The 23106-nt window shown below is 34.9% G+C and overlaps 3 protein-coding genes across 3 annotated transcripts; 2 read left to right on the forward strand and 1 right to left on the reverse strand.

Annotated features, from left to right (window-relative positions):
* On the forward strand, nt 1101-8758 carry LOC105158839 (guanosine nucleotide diphosphate dissociation inhibitor 2). Its single transcript, XM_011075729.2, has 13 exons — nt 1101-1357; nt 2758-2820; nt 2936-3019; nt 3120-3227; nt 3338-3510; nt 4121-4232; nt 4353-4433; nt 4625-4687; nt 5329-5430; nt 5714-5838; nt 6723-6933; nt 7022-7096; nt 8322-8758. The coding sequence occupies exons 1-13, from the start codon at nt 1271-1273 to the stop codon at nt 8370-8372; spliced, it is 1335 nt and encodes a 444-aa protein (XP_011074031.1). The 5' UTR covers nt 1101-1270; the 3' UTR covers nt 8373-8758.
* LOC105158841 (methionine aminopeptidase 2B) lies at nt 10632-17078 on the forward strand. The gene is made up of 12 exons (XM_011075730.2): nt 10632-10779; nt 11004-11153; nt 11762-11798; nt 11900-12007; nt 12680-12779; nt 12890-13035; nt 13153-13244; nt 13353-13447; nt 13576-13672; nt 14330-14473; nt 14566-14783; nt 16660-17078. Exons 2-12 carry the CDS (start codon nt 11021-11023, stop codon nt 16768-16770), a joined length of 1281 nt encoding a protein of 426 aa, XP_011074032.1. The 5' UTR covers nt 10632-10779; nt 11004-11020; the 3' UTR covers nt 16771-17078.
* LOC105158842 (probable methylenetetrahydrofolate reductase) lies at nt 17982-22640 on the reverse strand. Its single transcript, XM_011075732.2, has 12 exons — nt 22499-22640; nt 21927-22411; nt 21750-21810; nt 21378-21457; nt 21086-21259; nt 20505-20678; nt 20302-20402; nt 20097-20208; nt 19189-19269; nt 18922-19099; nt 18352-18686; nt 17982-18261 (listed from the first exon to the last, which is right to left on the reverse strand). Exons 2-12 carry the CDS (start codon nt 22332-22334, stop codon nt 18178-18180), a joined length of 1788 nt encoding a protein of 595 aa, XP_011074034.1. The 5' UTR covers nt 22335-22411; nt 22499-22640; the 3' UTR covers nt 17982-18177.

Below are 23106 nucleotides of genomic sequence, written 5' to 3' on the forward strand. Positions count from 1 at the left end.
TTACCTGTAAGTATGTTGTAGTCGGGTACATTTAATTTGTGTCATTAGCTTGTTTGTTTGTGTCTTTATTTTCAATTTTCAGTAGAAAATGGATCTTTAATTTTATATAAATTATCGTGTGAAATGATAACATATTTGGGTTAATTAATTATATTGTATTTTATATTGAATTATGGTATCAAATCAACATATTTCTGCAATAATATATTTAAACAAAAATATTTTCACTTTAATTATTATTTCAAAAATTAAAAATTAAAAACTAAAAACTAGAAGAGTATAGTCTATTTGTAATGGATTTCTTATTTTTAAATCTTATTGCATCTTATATTTCAATTATAATATATTTACGAGACATGTATAGAATTATTCATTACATTATATTTGGATCAATGTATTTAAAAATAAATATTTTTTCAAATCCCTAATGATAATATTTTCCCATTTGTATGGATAATTTCAATTTAAAACAAATTCAAATCGTTCAACTCCCATTTTGAAATTAATATGAAGCTATTTTAAATCCTTTATCTATATTATTTTTTCAAAATCAAATTAGTCCGTCCAGATATTATATCAAATAAAATAAAGAACATAATTTCGTACATGCAATATATATTATATATTAAATAAAAAAAATCTATATAGTAAAATGTAAACATGGGAGCTACCACATAAGCTCCATATTTTATAGACGCGGACGATCTTAATGAGCTCCAATTACGCCACATGGGATTTGACAAATTTATATTCGTATTATTTATTTAAAAAAATCCGATTAGTTATTAAGATAAATTTGTTACAGAACTTAATGGTTATCGCAATTATTAGTAATTATCCAAAAATCTAATTAGTTATTATTGAAATAGTAAAAAATTGGTAGTATTTATAAATGTTTGGACTTCATAATTCACTAGCAATAATTTGTTAGTAGGCTATGTTGTGATAATTTTGAAGTTAATTTTAAAATTATGGTGTCGAAATTGTAAGGGACCCTAAATTAAGGTACTAAAATTGCAATTTTGTCAATGATCTTCCATTTCCACAATTTCTCATTTCGTCCTGCGTTTTCAGCCTATATATACATACACAGGCCTGACAAATCTCATTGTACACATTGCTCGACACATTTATTGACACACGTAGAAGGATTCTTCACTCTCCCGGAGAAAACCCTAATCATTTGGTGATCTGGTTGATCTGTGTGGGTATATTTATCATTTATTTGTTTTTGTTAGATTGGTGAATTTCGGTTGAGGCATCAATTAAGATGGATGAAGAGTACGATGTTATAGTGCTGGGGACGGGTCTCAAGGAGTGCATCCTCAGCGGTCTTCTATCCGTCGATGGCCTTAAGGTTTTCCTCATTGTTGATCTTTTCTTTTTCGTTCTGTTGATAATTCAAGTATTCTGTGATCGGCGATTTATTTTTTGTTTCTCATGTCCTTTTGAGTTTGTGGTGATATGGCATGGGATTCTTCTGATTCATCTGTTTTTTGGTTAGCTGGAATGGGTCCTCTGTTCGTCTTCTCTTTTATTCTTTTTTCTCGATTTAGTTCTAATGCTTGCTGTTTTTTCTTTTGATCTGGGTGATCTTGAATTTTCCCATTTTTGTATGCAATGAATCCTGATTTGTTTATTTTTTTCGTCAAATTATTCAGTGATTCTACGCATTTGATTGCATGAATCAGCTAGGACCCATTTGATGTCAAACTCATCATTTATTTACCAGATCATGTTTGATGTTTGTGAGTTTTGATTGGAATATTTTGATGTAAAGCAACATCTTTATTTTGTATGAAATTGTTATCAAGTTGGCATTATCTTGGGGTTTATGATGATACTAAGTCAGGCTTGTCTTTAGTTGATGATGTGACACACTCAAATGTGTGTGCATAATAAAGTATAGATTTTAATAAAACATTATAATTCTAAAAATATATATTGATAAATTAAACAAAAAATATAAGAAAGTCATGAAAAATTATTGAAAAAAATTAAAGAAGAAAAAGGAATGTGGATGTTTTCGTTTTTTTAAATTTTAAATAGGGATGTGGAAGTTGAGAAGAGAGAGAGAGAGATGGAGGGTAATAAAATAATTAAAATAAAGTGACAAACCAAAAAATTGAGAAACCAAAAGTGTGCTCTTCAATTATATAAAAGGTATAGATATACATGTTTCTTAGTTGTGTCCAAGGGGAATATTTCAGTTTTGGGCCTATGAAGGATAATGCTCACTGGCTGTATCTTATGTCTATGCTGCCATGGGTTGTTTGTCATTGTAATACTCAGTCCAGAATTCTTGTTTCTTTTGCACTTTCATCCATTGTGCAGTTCAAGATTATTTTGTGTTGCGACCATTTCAAATTTATATCTAACCTGCTATCACAAATGTCTGTCTTAAGTGATCTGCTTATGTCTATGCATGCTTGTCTTCCTTTTTGTGATTGTGATATCAATCATGCTTCATAAGTTAACTATCTCGTTAATATCTTGAAAAGTCTGATGACTAGTTTCTTTATCATCTCCAAGAAGTCTCTTAATTTGTCATAAACCAAGCAGGGTCAACATAGTAATAGAGTTATGATTGATATTTGTATAAAATTGTTGTAACAGCCACTGCGTGATGTAATTGTTTGGATTCTGCATTGGAAAGGATTCCCTTTATTTCTTTTGTTCTTTCTAGACATTGCCCTGATGTTACATTTCTACTTCAGAGTTGTTTTGGCTTGACCTTGTCATGCATTTTGGAAATAGGTTCTACACATGGATCGCAATGATTATTATGGTGGTGAATCAACTTCCCTCAACCTTATCCAGGTATTCCTTTCTTTTATTTGCGACTGATATCAACTGCGACTTAAGCTCCCCAATACTCATATTGAACAAGTCCTTGTATATGTTGTGTTTTGATGGATATCTCTTTTATGCTCAGCTGTGGAAGAGGTTTAGAGGAAGTGATAAGCCTCCAGCTCACTTAGGTGCCAGTAGAGATTATAATGTCGACATGATCCCTAAGGTTTTGTTATTTAACTTATTTTAGACCTTGTTTGATGTCCTTTAGAAGGTTCCACTCCTGATGGTTGTTTAGTAACAATACTGCTTTAATCCCATCTCAGTATATTATGGCAAATGGTGAACTTGTGCGAGTTCTCATTCACACTGATGTTACGAAGTACTTGTACTTCAAAGCTGTTGATGGAAGCTTTGTATACAACAAAGGAAAGGTATTATCATTGGCTTTGATGTTTTGCCTTTTTCTTTGAACATCATGTTTTCTTGGTTGACAAATAAATATTGATTCACTCTGAATATTGTGGTAAACTTTGTGCAATAGGTTCACAAGGTGCCTGCAACTGACATGGAGGCTCTGAAATCACCTCTCATGGGCATCTTTGAAAAGCGACGGGCCCGAAAATTTTTCATTTATGTCCAAGACTACAATGAAAGTGAACCAAAAACACATGAAGGAATGGATTTGACTAAAGTTACAACAAGGCAGCTGATTGCGTATGCCCTCTTTGTATTTCAAATAATTTTCCTCTCTGTTTATATGTTTCAGAGAATCCATTAAATCTGATATATTATTAATATTTGGAATGAGAGGCATCTAGGTTTCAACTTTCAAGAACTAATGCTTGGATCTATCTTGAACATACTCTTGTGAACAATAGTTGCAGTGTCAGTAAATGAAAACTTGTCAATAAAGGATTCACTAAGATGGATCGGGATATGTGGTGGCTGCTTTTGATATTTTTGCTTATCCAGAGCAATGGATGAGAACAGAACCTTCAGTTGTGGCTGTATAAATAGTGTCAAATCCATGTGCATATCACCACAGTTGTGGCTGTATATAGGGTGTCCCCTTCCAAGTAATTTTGTCAATTGTCAGCATGAGTATCTCTGCTTTCTAAGGAATTTGAGCGACCGCCCCCCAAGGAAGTTTGATATCCGTGCTAAGAAGGATTGATGATAATATAACATACTGTTTAGCTGAACCATATATATCAACCGAAGAAGAACTACATTACTTTGGTTGCTCTTGTTTACCTATATTGTTGACTCATAACCAATTGAACTTGCTCTGCTACCCGGTTCTAATATTTTGAACATCCAACAGAAAGTATGGTCTTGATGACAATACTGTGGATTTTATTGGTCACGCATTAGCTCTTCACAGAGATGACCGTTACTTGGATGAACCAGCATTGGATACCGTGAAAAGGATGAAGGTAAACTTTTCTTTTTTCTGCGCAAGCATCAGTTTACTTTCAGTACGTCTTGTTAGGAAGAGACAATGGTGTTTGGGATTCCTGATGTTCCTTACTGAAACATTTTCTTTTGGATTGTAGCTCTATGCAGAGTCCTTATTGCGTTTTGCTGGAGGATCACCTTACATTTATCCTTTATATGGCCTTGGAGAGCTTCCCCAGGTCTGGTGCTTTCTTCAGCATCTATGCATCTGCCTTCTAATTATCAAATGTTTGCTTAATTGTTTACTCACTTATTCATAAGGCCTTCAGTATCTTGTTGTCACCAAAAAAAATAAATAAATAAATAAAAGAAACCCACTAAATAATAAACTACAGTTCTGATTGAAGTTGTGGTCCTATTCATACACCAGGCATTTGCTCGTCTAAGTGCTGTCTATGGTGGAACCTACATGTTGAACAAACCCGAGTGCAAGGTATTAAGTTCATTCCTCTCTCTCCTCCTACCCCCCACAAAAAAAAGGGAAAAAAAGAAAGGCATAAAGGTTCCTCTTTGATATAACATATTACGGATATGCTCACTTTTTTTCCTTTCTCAATTGTATCTGGTGTATATGCAGAAATAATTCTCATCCATACGAACAAATTGAGTTTGTACCAGATAAAGTGTGTACTTTCAGTTTCTTGTGCTAGAACATTTGCAAAAGAATGCACTAGTGTCCGACGTGTTTCTAAAGAGGATTAGGCTCAGAATAACGAGATGGACTTTTTTCATTAGAACTCTTGATTATAATTCGGGGGCGTCACCACTCCCAAGTCAAAAGGGGAAGTGACTCTAGTTACTTTGGTAATAAATAGGACACATTTACCCTTATTTTCTCTTCTCATTCTGTTGTCTTTCTTTTATTCATTTCATCTTTTGTAAGTCATTATACTAGGCTGTTATTATTAATAACAATTCTAAGTAGTTGCTCTTGGTATCAGTTATAATAGCTGTCTATGTATGCTTTCTTTTGTTATCCTGACATGTTTTCTGTTCTGTTCTTGCTATTTTTGTTGCCGGTTGTTGAAGTAAAAGAATGCAATAAGCCCCTGATATGGATTAGTTAAATGTCAGGTAGAGTTTGATGGTGACGGCAAGGCTTGTGGTGTTACATCGGAAGGGGAAACAGCTAAGTGCAAGAAAGTTGTATGTGATCCTTCCTACCTCCCCGACAAGGTAGTTCTCTTTCTGAATATGGAATTGGATTATGTTTCATATTCTACTCCATAATGTGACAGTGTGACAAATCCTTAATGTACTTGTCCAATATTTAAAAGCACTCAGAAGTCTTTCTGTACCCCAATGTATGTATATTGTCTGTCATAGATATTGTATCCATTGCTATTGTTTCTCTAGGCACATTATACTGATCAGGAAAGTTGAGATCTTTATTTTATAAGTCTCTCCCTATATTAGTCATTTGCTTTTATGGTAAACAATAACATGTGGTGCTTTACAGGTTAAGAAGGTTGGTAAAGTTGCTAGAGCTATTGCTATCATGAGCCACCCAATTCCTAGCACCAACGATTCTCACTCAGTGCAAGTTATTTTACCTCAGAAGCAGTTGGGTCGTAAATCAGACATGTGAGTGACTTCTCTCTGATCTTGCAAAATAGGTACTGTACTTTGAATTTGGGCGACAATACAGAAGATGGGAACAGTAAAAACTGTTCCGCATGTAATAGTTATTCTATGGGATAAAAAGGTGATCAAGCAGGAAGCAGCCTAGTCCGCGATTGTGTAGACTACATTACCAATTTAAAGTCAAATCAGTATCAGGCAATTGGTTTTTATGTGGCATATTAAGATTTCAATTGTGAAAATGCTTATTCTTGCTGTTGATGGTAAGTTTGATTACATGGTTTTAATTAAATTTTTTGTGTCCTGAAATATATTGTATTTAGGGCGGACCTTGGTAATTAGGAAAATCTGGTTCATGTTTCTGCCAGAGGCCCTCTGCTTATACCTGACATTGAAAATGTAGAAAGAATGGCTTGGATGGTTGCAGTAACAATGTTCTCACTTTCTCCATATTTTTCTATTCGCCACAGGAGGGAAAAGGGTGAGGGAGAGCAAAGGCTCTTAAAAAGATGGGTTTCTCCATTTTCTTCACATCATAAGATTATGTATCTGAACAACTGTTTGATAAGTGTCCAATAAACTTATTTTAACTAGCTAGTTGGCATCCTTGCATTATCAAGAAGAGTTGAGAAGTTTAGGTAGGATTGATGCAATAAGGTAGGTATAGAGTGGAATGGTGATAATGGTATCTGGAAGCAAGCTGCGAATTTAGTTGTTGTTTCATGACTGACTCTATTTCTTCACTGTACTGTTCCATTTATTTTGCTTTTGCCAGGGTAATGTCTCTTATCAGTTGTGATGTGTGTTGCTCCTGTCAGCAATACCTTAAACATAAGATCGCATCTCAAAATTTTCTTAACATTTGATGTAGTTTATTGGTTTTGCAGGTATTTGTTTTGCTGCTCTTACTCTCACAATGTTGCTCCAAAGGGGAAATTTATTGCATTTGTCTCGACTGAAGCGGAAACAGATAACCCTGAGACCGAACTGAAGCCAGGTATTGACCTTCTTGGTCCTGTGGATGAGATTTTCTTTGAGACTTACGACAGATATGAACCAGTCAATGAGCCTGGTCAGGACAATTGCTTTATATCAACAGTAAGTTCTGTAATTAATATTCTTTCACATTTCTTATCCCATATATGCTTTCCTATTAGATAGGCTCTTATGCAAGTCTTAATGACAGAGTTATGATGCCACAACTCACTTTGAATCCACCGTCGTGGATGTGCTGAATCTGTATACCTCAATCACTGGAAAGGTGAGAACTGCATTCCTTTATTTCGAGATGTAACTCTGCTGTCGGATTTTGCATTTTTTAATTTTTGCTGTAGTGCTTCTACACTGAAAGTAATAAATTCGTATTATTAGATTTATGAGGCAGCAATTATCCAGTTATTTCTTTCTTGCTTGGTGTGGGTTTTATGAGATTTTGGTGTAAATGGCCATTATGGAGACTCTGAAGATTCCATGTTTTTCTAATCAAGCAGCACATAAACTTGTAAAATGGAATTTTATTTGTTGCTGTTTGATCACATATGTCCCATTCTCTTTGACAACAATGCTTTCAGATAGTATTAGTTGGAAGATAGTTGGCTATTTTGGCTTTGTTCGAATATTATGTGTGTTATCTAATTGACTACTGATGTGAAATATCTTTCCGCGTGTTGCCTCTCAATACTTTAAAATCTTTAAGACTGTAAGTCTTTAATCTGATCCTTCCATGTGATAGTGTTACATTAGAAACTTCTTGTTGGTTTATGATTAATGACTTGTGGTACTAGGAATGATGCACCCAGCTTATCCAGAAATTCAGGAGTTCTTTTTACTGTTTTGGCTCCAGTTATTTGCTTCAGCTTGTTTACTGGCCATCTTTTTTCTAGCTGTTACTTGCCCTTTTCTGCGTCTCCTTAACTTTTCTACCTTTCTAGGAAGAGTGTCTATGTTGTGTAAATGTCTCAGCACCATGTCATTAACGGTAGTGACTAAATTTTTGGCTTTATAGAATTTTAAGGCACATGTGTGCCAAATTTACAGCAGTTAGGCGAGAAATGTAGTATTAGAGGAAGTGGCTACAGATATAGATATTCGGGCTATATTGTCTGGATTAATGGAGCCTTAAACTAGTCCGTTGCTTCCTGCTCCATTGTGGGACCAAAACCAGGAGCGGTCTCTTTTGTGGACATTTGTATGGATGATTTGATGGCGAAGATATTGTTAATTCAGGGAAACCATTATTAACTTGAGAAGGACCTATTTCTTTGAACCAATTGGATGATTCATCACTGAAAGTTTCATGAGGGGGCTACTGCTCGCCATTACAACTAATATTTCTTTCAGAACCACCAATTTACCATCTTAATTTCCCTGATTGTATTGTTTACTATTATTTTTTATACTTCTTTTAGCACCATTAGATGCCCATCTAAATTTTAGTGTTATTATTTTCAGAAATATAATTGTGATATTTTCCTGTTACTTCTCAGGTTCTCGATCTTAATGTGGACTTAAGTGCTGCCAGTGCTGCTGAAGAATGAGATACCATTGTTGCTTGTCCTTGCACTTGCCCGTTTTATCCCGCCAGTGTCTTTAGGAGAAGCACTGAAAGAGCTCGCCTTATAACATCGGACCTGTATCTTTGTTTTTTTGCAGGTGGTGTCACTTAACAACTGTTTAGACTATTTTTTGATGTTTGTTTGAAATCATGTGTATGCTCATAGCAGTATCAAAACGCAAGCTTGATTTCAACTTTTGTTCAAGTTAAAAGGGTATGATTTAAGGATGCGAGAAAAATGGTTGTGGGGGTGGTGAAACTATCGTCTTGAGGGCTTGTGTTAGAAGCTTAGCTTTACTGATTCTAATGCCACTTTTATCCTTCTATGCTATATATATTATCAATGAACAATTGAAAATCCTTCTTGCCTATAGTGTTGAATGGAGCTGACAACTCTGCGGAGAATATCTGCATATTTCATCCTCATATGTTCTATCAAGGGCTCTAGGTATTAGATATGGTGCTTAATGAAGTGAAGTCTAATAGAGCATAATTTGCGTGTGATGTGCAGGGCGCATAATTAGATTTTGCAGGCTTCTTTGCCTGTGGACTGGAATGAAACAAAATATGCGCTTCAGATATTTATAAAGCTAGGAATAGATATGATGGATCAAATTGATTAATTCATTTTAAATACAAATTTAAGTGTATTTATAGCATTTGCTATTTCTATGAATTATTCTATTTATGTTCTTTAAAAAAAAAAAGGGGTTCTTGTAAACAAATTGTTGGATTGCAGAACTTTCATAATATAATGTATGGAGATATTTTCACTATTCAAAAGGTTTTTAAGTTAAAAAAAGAAAATTAGTAGTATGACAAAATTTGAGAAATTTCTTGTTTTTAAAGAAAAAAATATAAATATTTTACAAAAAATTCATAATTTAATTGTTCAACAAAAGGATTTGTATTTGATATATAATTTATTATTATATACTAAAAATGTTGCTATTAACATGTTCACTTTAGTATAAGGTAACGCAAAGGACTCGGATGACACATAATTTAGTAGAATAAGCACACATTAAGGTTTTATAAATTGATTCTTTTTCTGTGATGATTTGTTACAATTTCAACTTGGACAATAAACGAGGGGGTAGAGCGTTTGTTACAATTGTCCACTTCACTCTTCATTTAAATCCTGTAACATTTTAATCATATTGAATTTGAGTTCATATACCAAGCTAAAAACAAAAAAGTTAAAATCGACTATCATAAATATAACTACTCTTACCAAACATAAATGATTCAAAATATTTGAATGTGTATAGATTCACGTTAGGATTTTAGGCATTTGATTTCGAGTGATCAATAATCACTTAACTTAATTTTGAGTATCTAGGTTGAGTCGAATTCAATTATACTCCATCAGAATAAAAAACACATGAGTATTGTCATATTTTTATTTATTTATTTTTTGTAATTTTAATTGATTTTAAGAATAATGGACTATTTTTAGGATATTTATGAATAACCCCCATAAATATTAAATATATTCAACGAAGGACTGTGATCTAAGTCAAATACTCCTAATTATTATTAATTGAAATATTGAAATTGTTAAAAATATTACAATTACATCCTTTATTACCTTTTTGTTCATTACAAAAAATGTCTTATGATATAAGTTTACGTTTAGGTTGGAAGAATTCCTTGGACATATCTTGGCCCTGATTAAGTGACTTAACTGTGGCATATTGTTCTTATAAAAGATAAATTACTAATTCAAATTTTGGAAGAGACGAGGAATCATTTTTTATTTTTCTAAAAGAAAATTTAAAAGAGATCTTTTATCATTAAAATATAACAATATTTTATTCTATTTTTGTTCAGGACGTATACTTATACTATTAATATGAGGGGAGACTCGTATAATAACTATTTTGGCTGGCAAAATATGACTTTCAATTAAGCTAACTTTTTCACAATAATCATACTTTTTAGTTAATTAATTTAATTAATAATGTATCTTAATACACATCCAAACAAAGTCAATTTATTATATTAATTTATGTTTTTCTTTTTATTTAATTAAATAAATATAATAAAACTTATATTATATACTCGATGCGTGTGTATCTTTACTTATACATCTATATATTTATAAATTTTGTGATTATTTTAATTAAATATATAGAATTTTACAAATAGTTCGTAATATAAGTTATAATTTTTAAATGAGCAACTTTTAGTATTTATAATTATAATCATATTATAATGACGATAAATGTCTTCGGTGTAATTCACACTTAAATAAAAGAATAGAGAAGAAACGGAGGAAACACTCAAAGCTGAACGAAATCGCCACTCCGCTCTCCGTGTCGTCACTCTGCTCTCCGTGTCGCAACTCCCCAACTTGGAAGTCTCCATCAGCTGCTCCTGCTCGTAAGGTTTGTATGCTCTTCCCTCAAACAATTTGTCTTTTTTGATTTTTCCATTTTTTGTTTTCTGTAAATTTAACTGATTCATGGTTTCAGGTTTCCTCAAAACCCTAAAGTCACATGAACCCTAGTTTTATTTTATGTATTTATGCACGTTTTTTTTGCATGCGTCAATTGTTTTCGCCAGTAAAAGGAACGGCCATATGTAGTGTATATTTTTGCTGTTTGCGCAGTGGTGATTGGTACGACGATGGAAGAGGTTTCCACTGATATTCGTGTGGAGGTGGGAGGACCGGAGCTTTCTAGTGAAGCGAGCAGTAAGGTTGTGCAAGAAGAAGAGGTTGAGGGTAAAGTTGATGGCTTAAGTTTGGATGAGCCCCAAGGTAACCTTATTCTAATGGTCATTGGATATTTATTTTTTCTGAATGGTGGTCTGTCTGTACTTGTTTTTTGTTTTCTAGGTGTGTTGTGTTTTTCCTTTGAAGTCTGGTGTTGTGACAATCATGTGACCTTTTTGTATGATTTGTTTTTGAGTATTTTCAAACTTATATCTTCGGAAAGATTATAGACTTGTGATAGAGCTTGTTAATTAGAATAATTCGACTTGGATCGCCTGTAAATCTTTTCCAAATTTGTCGGCATTGTGTTGTGGCAAGAATGATTTGACTCCTTTTTTAAAATTAGAATTGAAGGGTAAAGTAGTTACATTCTCCATAAATATAGGTTTTGTAATTTGTATAGTAGATGACAAGCATTTTTGGACAAATAGGACTGAAAACTACACTTAATTTTTTTGGCGGAAGGAGAATGTTATTTGATTTTGCAAGGGTGAGTGATTTGTATTCTCTTATTTTAATTTGCATCTATTAAATTGATTAAAGGGTGGTACATACCATTTCTGCTCTTGGATTTTTTTTCTAGTTCTGTCTAGGATTTGTATTAACTTCCGTTTTGTGTATACTTGACATTGATTGCATGTTCATCATTATAGAAGCAGCAAAGAAGAAGAAGAAGAAAAGTAAAAGCAAGTGAGATGAAAACCTTTCACATATTCCCCCTTTTCTTTGTTATGTTTTTATTGTTCTTTTAAAATCATTTCATATTTAACTACTGTTTTCCCAATTTGCAGGAAGAAAAAAGAACCCCCTCAGCAGACTGATCCGCCATCAATTCCTGTAGCTGAGCTTTTTGCATCTGGCGAGTTTCCAGAGGGTGAAATTCAACAGTATAAGGATGAGTATGTCTGATTAAGATCAAATATACCTTTCAGTGGTTGTTTTACCACATACATCATTTAATTTCTTTATCAGTCAGGATGAAAAAGGAAAAAGTGAGGGATGGGGGTATGTTTGGTTCAGCCGGGTTTGGCAAAGCCTAGGATCCGAGTCCTAAGATTTTGTGGACTTGGAACTACAGCCCTGGCCCACAGTGGCTTGGCCCTGTTAGACATGCTGGATGCATTTCATAATTTGAAAGATATTAAAAGAATTACCTTTTTAGAAAATAATATTGCATATATAGCATATGAAAAGTTGAAATGTCTAGGAATCTAAATAGATGACTCTTGGCTCAGTGGAGAAAGTTTGTCGCTAGTCAATGAATGTTTTATTCTTTTTCGTTTCTTTTTCTGGAGACTAACCAAGAGTGAGAACAACTCCTTTTTACTTTTCTTCTTTTCTTTTCTCTTCTCCTCTGGGTGCTATCAACATTATTAAATTGGATTGGCCTCACCTTTTCGTTTTCATATGCTACAATCATCACTAAAATTCATATACTATTTATGTTCTGATATTCAGAGCTCTTCATTGAATACATTGAAGGTGTGTGTTTATTTTTCACACAGTTCCTTCTTGCTTGGTATTGTGGGAAACCTAAAAGAGGTGTTTTTATAAATGATCATTCATTGTAGTAATTTGTGGAGAACTACATCTGAGGAAAAAAGAGAACTAGAGCGGTTGGAAAAACCAATTTATAATTCAGTTCGCCAAGCAGCAGAAGTCCACCGTCAGGTAGCTTTAGTTTTTAGCATATGCAAGTGTTTCTTGTGCTCATATTGAAATATGAGCAATCTTTAGTTCTAAATCAGAGTTTTTCATCTTCTGAATCACCTCCTTGATAGGTTCGAAAGTATATTAGGCAAATTTTGAAGCCTGGAATGCTGATGACTGACCTCTGTGAGACCTTGGAGAATACAGTTCGTAAATTAATATCAGAAAATGGTTTACAAGCTGGCATTGCATTTCCTACAGGATGCTCATTGAACTGGTATAGGGAACTCTAATCTTGTTTAGTTTGTCTGTGTTAGTTTTTGAGGCTTAAGAATGTTCTTCATTTCAATAATTTTTTTTTTTTAATTTTTCCTTCTTTCTGTACTTATTGCAGGGTTGCTGCTCATTGGACACCAAATACTGGCGATAAAACTGTGCTTCAGTATGATGATGTGATGAAACTGGACTTTGGTACTCACATTGATGGTAATGCATCTTCATTAGTTTAAGGTCGAGGGATGATTTTGTAAGACAATTTATGCTCTTTAAATTTGTATTCCTATTTTGGTTATGATGCTGCTACTATATTTTCAGGGCATATTGTGGACTGTGCATTTACTGTGGCGTTCAACCCCATGTTCAATCCACTGCTTGAGGCCTCACGAGAGGCTACGAATACAGGAATTAAGGTTAGTTGCTGACATGTTTATACAAGCATGAAATTTTATGACCAATTTTAGAGTGAATTGTAAACTTACATTGGTAAAATCTCTTGTAACAAGAAGTGAGCTAAGCGTAAGTTGTTTTTGTAAAACAGGAGGCTGGAATCGATGTACGCCTGTGTGATGTTGGTGCTGCAATCCAGGAGGTGATGGAATCGTACGAGGTTGAAATTAATGGCAAGGTGTTCCAAGGTATAGACTTCACTGACAACATGCGCAACTTGATTGAGATCACTTTTTTGAGGAGCAGATGTTCCAGTTTGTTTGGTTGCCACAACCTTTTCTTACTTCAAATAACAAATATCAGGGACTAAATTAGGTGAATACATTGCTTTCTTATTGTTTACTCCGGCCAGCATGTTTACCTGCTAACTGCTATATGAGGAATGAGGCACTGCTAGAATGTAAAGTTGATTTGGTGAAGCCAATCTGTTTGATCCGTTGACGTGGGGTGGTATTTTGTTGACATCTATGAAATTGAATCATCATGCTGCAACTTGTCTGATATTCAGGATTTCATAAAGTTCAGTTGCGGAGGATGTCTTCTCATTTTCTTCACCTGTTCTCACTCGAAAGCTTGACCATAAGCCTGCAGTAGTGGGAGATAAGACAAAAAATTACTTTTTCAACTTCTAGAATTGAAGGGCTTCTTGGTTATAATTTCCTTGGAGCTTGAAAGAAACAAAACATAGATAATTTAGTTGCTCAGTTAAAGATGTGAAGCTTGCAAAATAACGCAATATCTAGTCAAAAGTACTTAGAAGTGATGTAGCCTTTTTTATTATTGTTCATGCGCTCGTTTTGGCTGAAGTTATCCTATTGATCGGGATGGTTTGGCTGTTCTGACAGTTAAAAGTATCAGAAATTTGAATGGGCATAGTATCGGGCCCTATCAAATCCATGCGGGGAAATCTGTTCCTATAGTTAAAGGAGGCGAGCAAACAAAAATGGAAGAGGGTGAATTTTATGCAATCGAGACTTTTGGATCGACAGGTATGTCATTTTCTGTTGAGTCTTGAGTGAGAAGTTTTTGAATCTATTGTGGTGGATGCATGTTACATTTACCTGTCTCTTGTGGTGTGCAGGGAAGGGATATGTTAGAGAAGATCTAGAATGCAGCCATTACATGAAGAATTTTGATGTTGGTCACATCCCGCTGCGATTGCCCAGAGCGAAACAACTATTGGCAACAATTAATAAAAATTTCTCTACATTGGCTTTCTGCAGACGTTATCTCGATCGCCTTGGAGAAACTAAATATTTGATGGCATTGAAGAATTTGTGTGATGCTGGCATTGTTCAGGTATGTCTATGTGGTGTATTGTTTTAGAAGCACAAAACAGATGTTGTTTCCTAAAGTAAGGAAAAAGATATATTGTTGCCTTGAGATTCTAAACATCAGTAGTGAATTGAGAAACTGACAACTCCTCAGGCTTGATTTCATGTCATGATAGGCTGTCTTGTAACTAAAAATGACAATTCAAGATTAGATACTGTTTTCAAATGCATGGCTGTCAATCAGGATTAATGCACTGAGCTTACGTTAAGGCATTCTTGGCTTGAAATAGAATGGATGTTTCTTCCCTTCCTTTCTTAAATTGAGGCCTGAAGTTGAAAGTGAAACAAGTAGATAGGTCATTACATGAGTGTATCAAAGATTTATAGTTCACTGCCTGTGAACTATAAGCTGGCTTTGGTCTCAAGGCAGTTCTAGAAGTGTAGCTATGCTGGATAAAGATGTTGACTTAATGAAACAAATGATCTGAATTAAGTGAAGTCATATTATTTATTTCCTGCTGTCATGTTGGTGTGATGGGGCAACTCCAGCATGGTGCTTCGCTTACCTATGGGCTTATTTATATTGATATTATTATAAAACAAGAAAAGGCAAGACTAAGGGTCTGCGAGTCGTCAACTCTCTGATAATTTTTAATACTTAAAAAAAAACTGCTTGACTCGGCATTTTAAATGTCGATTCCAGGTCGTTAAATGAGGTAACATCTTGGAGTCATTACCTCATTTACTGACTCTAATTCACATTTTTTTTACTAATTTATAAGCAATAATTGATGCTAATTAATTCTTAAGTAATGCTTAATAATTAATTATTTTTAATAATATATTACATTTTTTAATAAAAAAATATTATTGTTATGTTTAATATTAATATCATTAACAGTTGTTTAAATTAATGACTCCAAGTTGTATCTCATTTAATGACCTGGAGTTGTCATTTCAAATGATGACTCCAGCCATTTTTTTTTTAAATTTAAAAATTATACGAGTTGTCATCTAGATGACGAATTCTATAATTTTATTAAAAAAGAAAAGTTGCAAGTTGTCATCTGAGATGACATCTCGCAGTAAATTGTCGATTCCCCCCATTGTGGGGGTGGTCTTGCGCTTTTTTTTTTTTTTTATAAAAATAATATTAATACGAATAAGCCTTTGTCCCTGTATAGGACAAGGGATTGTGTCCATTGGCACTGGCTTTCTCATTCTGACTGTGACATACAATTTCGGCTTAATTCACTTGCTCATGCTAGAGAATAATTGGCTTCCGGCATGAGTAGAGGTCCAGAAATCATCTTACTTCAAAAGAAGTCAAAGTTTCAGTCTCAGGGTAGAATGGTGAATGAAAGCCAACATATTAAGGCTTGAAACTTCTGATTGACATTTCAGCACAATGAAAGCTTTCTTGTTGTTCCATAATCATCAGGGTTATCTAGTTTTGCTAAATTAGTGATGCCCAAGACAGAATATTCAGGCAGTAGATCTTGAATTCTTATAGTAGCTGTATAATTTATGACTGACATGAAGAGTATAGATCTATTACCATGTAAGTGAAAATTTCTTATATTTTTGCACTTGACACTGTTCTTTGATCTTATTGTCGTTTCATCAACCAGAAGATGTTCTCTGAATTCTGAAGATTTAAATGGATTAGGTGTTTTCTTAGCGTGTTTTTATATATGTTTTCCCCATAAGTTACAAATAATGATGAGGGGACACTACTGGTGCTTGGTTACTCAGATTGGATTTTCATCAGATGTCAATGTTGTAAATCACATGAATCTTCTGTGAGCATGAATGGCAATTTAGTTTTTGCCTATATTATCTACTCATTTCCTTTACAGTTTTACTAATTGATGTATATTATGTTGTGTAAACTTTGGCAGCCATACCCTCCTCTTTGTGATGTTAAGGGCAGCTATGTATCTCAGTTCGAGCATACAATTTTACTTCGTCCAACTTGCAAAGAAGTGGTATCAAGAGGAGATGACTACTGATGAAGAACCGAATGTGCACAAGGGCTGTGATTCCAGGAGGATCTTAGAGCTAATTAAATCTTCTACTATACCAGTTTCCTCCACTGACTTTACTTCATTCCTCATGGTTTTCGTGTTGTTTGATCTCGTATTTTGATGAAAATCAACATATATATTTTTTTCTAGCTCTTTGTTGGTATCAACTGAAATCGTTGAATTTTCTTTTATATTTCTTTTTCCTACAGTATAAGTGGTAATTTTTGCTGTACACCTGGAAGGAGCAGGGCCTTCAATTCGTTTGTCTGTACTTTCCCAACAAAATTTTACCAGCTTGCTGTTTTCAGAATTGGAATTAATACACACACACACACACACGAGCGTGCACACATCTTCCCTGTTGTGCGATTCATTGCCAAATATGTCTGATTCACTACTATTACTTGGGCGGAATTTGCTTGAGATTTGCATACACTTGAAGCTATGTTAGGCCAAATTGCTTCTTCCTCCCCATGTGATTAGGTGAAGGCTGATGTATTTCAAATCCCATACTCGGGTATTAGTTTATGTTTACTCGAACTCCGGTATTAGTTTATGTTCACTCAAATTTTAACTGGAAAAAAGCTACTGCTAAAACCAACAAACAAGTATGTTGAAAGAATTTTATGGAAGAAAAGTTAGCACACAGATTTCTGATTTCTTTCATTTTCATCTTTACTATAGAAATGTGCCCTTGGGGTTAAATTAGGAACAGAAGTTTGTTTACTTTTCATAGTTTCACCTCTCTACCACAACGTACGCTTTGTTGTTTGGGGTTAGAAAGAGTATTATTTCTTCAAAGATTCAAAAAATAAGTTCAGCTGTGGTTGGTATCTTCTATGCAGAACTGGACTTGGGTGTTTAACTTGGGCCTTGTGACAGGACTTGCAATCAACAAACAACTGACCAAATATTCAACTTTATTTATATAAGGTATTAGTTATTGAAGTCAAGAACCTTAAAATAATGATTCGCATTCTATCTATCAAGAGCCGTCGATAATTAAATCAGAGCAAAAGATTATTTGAATTTAGGTTCTATTAATCTATTTTAGATAAGCAGAAATGGTAATTTTGAGTGCTTATGAAGTTTCAGCCAGACTGCCATAAGGTAGGGTTTGGTAGAGTTTAAATAAGTGAAAAGTGTGAATTGGCTAAAACAACTCATGATATCTTGGTTAATGCAGTAGCAATCACTTGGAAGAAACAGATTCCTAGGCGTATAAAGTTCCAACATAACGAGAATTCATGCTTAGCTTACATTTTAATTATGAAATGCCAAAATCCCAAGGGGGATACCGTTATTACATGGCAGGAAAGTATAATACATAACCTTTGGATTACATTACAACAAGAATAAGGAATTGAAAAGCAAGACGTGGATGAAATCATTTCATATGTCCTTGAAAACAGCAAACAGATCTCCATGGACGTAGTCGTTATCAACTAAACTGACCAGGTAATACTTGCTCTGCACCTGCATAAGCACAAGACAGTAAATATATGCAACTGCAGATACTTCAAATCTTTCCAAGAAACGGGACATCAGCATAGGTAGATTTGTTACCTCTTCAAGTAATTTTCTGGATGGATCATCTTCTGGGTAGAGTTTAGCCCATCCCCTTGACCATATTTCAAATGCTTCATCCTTCCATACCATGAAGCTTTGTGGATCGACAACGGTAGGTTGAATTATCTCCTTTGCAGGGAAAACTCCCCATGTGACCGCATTCACATCGGTGTTATTAATATTAGACTTCCAAGTTCCTTCTTTATTGACGGCCATATAGGTAAGAGATTGGAATATTTTGCATTTATCAACTAGAGCATTCAACTTCTCCGGAGAACAGAAGAATTCTAGGTAAGCCTTCTGGTAAACATACCCACCTGGCCCTCCCCATCCTGTAAAACCAGATTCAGATGAAAAGAAATAAATCTTCCTTGGTAAATGGATACACATGGTACACATAATGGCATACAACCATACAGATAATAAGCACACACCAGCAGGATCTAACCAAAGTTATAACCAGAACATTATGCCTATAAGTGGACAGCTTTGCAGGTAAAGGCGTTTTATTAATTCCAGAAATTGCAAAAGCATGTAGTACAGTGAAAAGAAAAATAATTCACTTACCAACAGATGGAGAATCAGATTTCGCCCCATTAACAGCTGGTTGGCTGTTGATAGTGAGGAAACCTTTCAAGTTAATGTTACCAAGCTGTTCAGTAATGATTTTGGTCTCTGGCTGAAGCCCATCTAGTTCAGTCCATGGACTGGTTCTAAGCTTCCCAAGGCAGAATTTCATAAATTTCTGATGCATTATTGAAAACTCCATAAGGATTGGAATTTGTGATCACCACATCTTCTAAGTTAGCATAAGCTGTAAGAGAAATAGCATACCTCATAAATATCTTCTACGTTTTTCAAAGGAACAGCCCATTCTTCATGAAGTTTCTTGTCACGTGAACGTGGTCGCAAGAACTGGCAAGAAGTTACAAGGTCTAGCTCGTTAATATGAAACTCTCCTTTGAGGGAATAAGGACATTATTTATACAGACTATGAAGCAAATGATCCAATTTCATAGTGGTGATAGCAACAATCACCAAATTGCATGAAGAAAGATCACAGAGATTTGAAAGACAAACAAGAATGAGAAAGGTAAATCCAGCACACAATTATGTGGGTTTATTTCAAAATATATGCAAATATTTTAAGTGGCAAATCCTTATATCAGAACTTTTCAGAATTTGATGTTTCCCTAATTGCAAATGAAAAATTAGTAGCTACCCACATTTTCTATCAATTATATAGGTCATTATGAATAAGTTAATAGTATTGCCACACACTGATCAATTTTTCAAGCTGCCACTTTGATGCTCTTAAACGTGCTAAAGCTTAAACGCCAATTAGTAGAAACAGAGAACGATTATTGCTAAGATTCAAATTCATCTTTGGTTATACTCATGCTTCCTGAACTTAATAGTTGATAATAGGCATGGGTCAAACACAAACTATGATACTTCAGACATGGTGGAAGCTTTTTTCGCATTTTACAGCATTAGCAGTTGTGAACAGAAACAAAAAAACTAATAAATCCTAAACCTGATTAAAAATCAGTATTTTCTCATCTCAATTCACTTTTCAAAATAGCCGCTCAACAACAAGAAGATGTCAATGTGAGAATATGGAAGTTTATTGCACCACGGAAGAATAAAGGAACAAAAGAGCATAGGTCAAGCAAAGAAAAGTATATTTTTCTTGCAAAAAGTGACAATCAAGAAAAACTAGGTTAAATTAAAATACATGCCTGATAATCACTGAGTGCTCCATATGATGCATTTCGAGAATCTCCCCATCGACCATGTGGGTATTGGTCCCAACCAACAGTACGTGAGATATAGCTTTTAGGGCGATTAGCCCTGATATCATTTGCCAAAATAGATCAGGTGTCTATTTTATGGAATTGAGGCAAAAAGATTGAAAATTCTAAATATGAAAAACACTTTGCTTACCAGAATATTGGACGAACATTTTCTTTTACACGGAAAACATTTGCAGGACGTCTCCATGGCAAGGGCCTTGCAATTTTGGACTCCTCGACCAGCCCAAGATTCTGCATGTGAAAGTATATATAAGCATCATGTTATCATTTCACCTAGTTCACATAAAGATTTGGAGTGCTGAAACAACAAAAACTGAAGTCAGGAAAACCAACCATCAATATTGCCAATGCAGATTTCTCCATGTTTAATGTGTAGAGATGTAAAGTTCTGATTCCACTGGCCATAATCTTCTTGCACATTTCTGTTCCTAGGTGAATTCCATAGGCCCTGACAGCCTCCTCATTATCCTTGATAGGTTCCAGTGCAGCCATAATCTCAGGTGGAATCTACATTAAAACATTAGATGTTATATTAACAATTGAGTGGAGCTTAGAATGGCATAAGCGGAAACAAATGAGACATCGCAGCCACTACTATTCGATAAAAGGTGATGACAGTTCCACGACTCTTCTAGCTTCATCTGAATATATATCACGAGAATATTTTACATCATTACTGGCAGAATGGGGAGTGATGAAAGCAAGAAACTAAAAGAAAAGTAGATAACCAGCACAGGTTCTAAATGAGTTTGATGCAGTTTACTCTGAACATTCATGCCTGAATGTTTTATATTTGCAAAGAGGCAAGCTTTATGACTTCAGCTGAAAATTCTACTACCAAAACAAAACATGCAAAATAGTTCTCCACATGACTTTTTCACAAAACAATCTAAGACGGCACGCTTTGCTCAAACCTTAGTTTTGCAGAAACCAGTCATGCGGAGGAAGCCCTTGAAATTATTAATGGGCATGATGCCAGGAACAATGGGAACGGTTATTCCAATTTGACGACAGTCATTGACAAATTTGAGGAAGATGTCAGTATCATAGAAGAGTTGAGTTACAATTAAATCAGCACCAGCATCAACCTGCAGAGGAAACAGCCGCCAGATTGGTGTTAACTCAAGGGAAAACTTGTACAATCATGACAGCCCAAATTCATTATAGTAAAATGACTAACAGACTACATCTGAAGAAATAGATGACCTTTCTCTTGAGATAAGCGAGGTCATTTTGATATGCCTCTGGAGGTGCCACTCCATCCTGAATAACATCAGGATGTCCCTCTGAATAAATGATGAAAGGCACCAATAAGATCAAAAGCTAACAAGATGGTTAACAATATCACAGAGCACACACACATATCTAATGTTAAACTGACATAAGATTTAACACGGTGCAAACAGACGTGTGTAGCACCATAGACAAGTACAATTGATACTGAAACATGAGTATATATAGCAAACTCAGCTATCACTAAGCAAGAACCCATAAGTTTCAACAGCGGAATAACTGCCAAAAATGAACAACAAGAAGGATATATACATTTGTTCAGCCAAACAAACAAAGAATTGGCACCTGGATAACCAGCAACAGTAATCCCAAAGTAGTCTCCATATTTGGAACGGATATGCTTGACCTGCAAACAACACAATCAGCAGCAGCAGCAATATCACAGATCCGGAAAACGGGATATACTGATTCATTCTTTCATCCATCTGTTTAATCATAATAAGAATTGCAATGTAAACATACAAGGTCTAGAGCGCAGGCAAAGCCACCCTCGACCTGGACGAACTTGTCCTGGCCGTGAGGGGGGTCACCGCGGAGAGCGAGCACATTCTGAATGCCGTTAGACTTAATCGTCTCAAGGGCGTGGTCGATCTTCTCGACGGGCATGTTGGTGCAGGTGAGGTGCATCATAGTCTCGACGCACACCATGTTCTGCATGCGGTTGGCGATCTCCAGCGTCAGATCCGCAGTGGACCCGCCAGCCCCCCATGTGATATCGCAGAAGGAAGGGTTGTGCGCCACCATCCGCTCCATTCTCTCGAACAGGTTGTCGACACCATCCTCCGTCTTGGGCGGGAAGAACTCGAAAGAGAACACAGCCCGGCTGTCGTTGGCAGCCGTAGCCTCCCGGATCTTCTCTATCACCTTCATCTCCCTTTACTCCAAGAAACCAAACCAAACCACCCCTGAATTCAGTCGAATTCAAACAAACCCAATCGCCCAAGAATCTGTATATATATACTAGAAACCTCGATAAAAAGTAAAAAAACAAAGGGAAAATGGAATTTGGGGATGCCGACAATAAAATAATTCACCTCCCCTCAGAAATTAGGGCAAGTTGAAGGTAGATTCAGATCTATGGCGTAGCATTGCTGCACTTTTATATCCATCAGCTTTGCATTGAAGAAGAAAAGGAACTTGGAAAGTAGTAGGTAAGATACGAGGGGTATTCCTGTGAACGATCAGGGACTAAATTGTCTATTCATATTTAACCCCACCACAAATCCAATCACCACCAAATCCCACCAACCAACCAAATGATATGGAATGACCAAAAGACCCCTCCATCTTTTGTATTAAATGCGTTGATGGTCCCTTGTTTTTTTTCTCTATTTAACTGCTACGCGAAAGCGATTCGGCGGTAGGCGATACAAAGTGTTCATCTTGTGCGGGGTTTCGCATTTGTTTCTTAATAATATCTCATATATTAATACAATTTAAAATAATATATTAATTATAATAATTTACATAAAATGAGACAAAACAGTAACATCAAAATACTTTAATTTTTATAAATTTAAAATATATTTATATTTGAATAAAAAAATAGCTTTAGAATTGAATAATTTAAAATTTAAAATTATTCAAATAAATTCTATAATATTGTAATTGGTGAAGAGTCTTGAATGTTTTTTTAGCTTAT

This window comes from Sesamum indicum, linkage group LG3 (genome assembly GCF_000512975.1).
Source record: "Sesamum indicum cultivar Zhongzhi No. 13 linkage group LG3, S_indicum_v1.0, whole genome shotgun sequence".
Classification (NCBI taxonomy): domain Eukaryota; kingdom Viridiplantae; phylum Streptophyta; class Magnoliopsida; order Lamiales; family Pedaliaceae; genus Sesamum; species Sesamum indicum.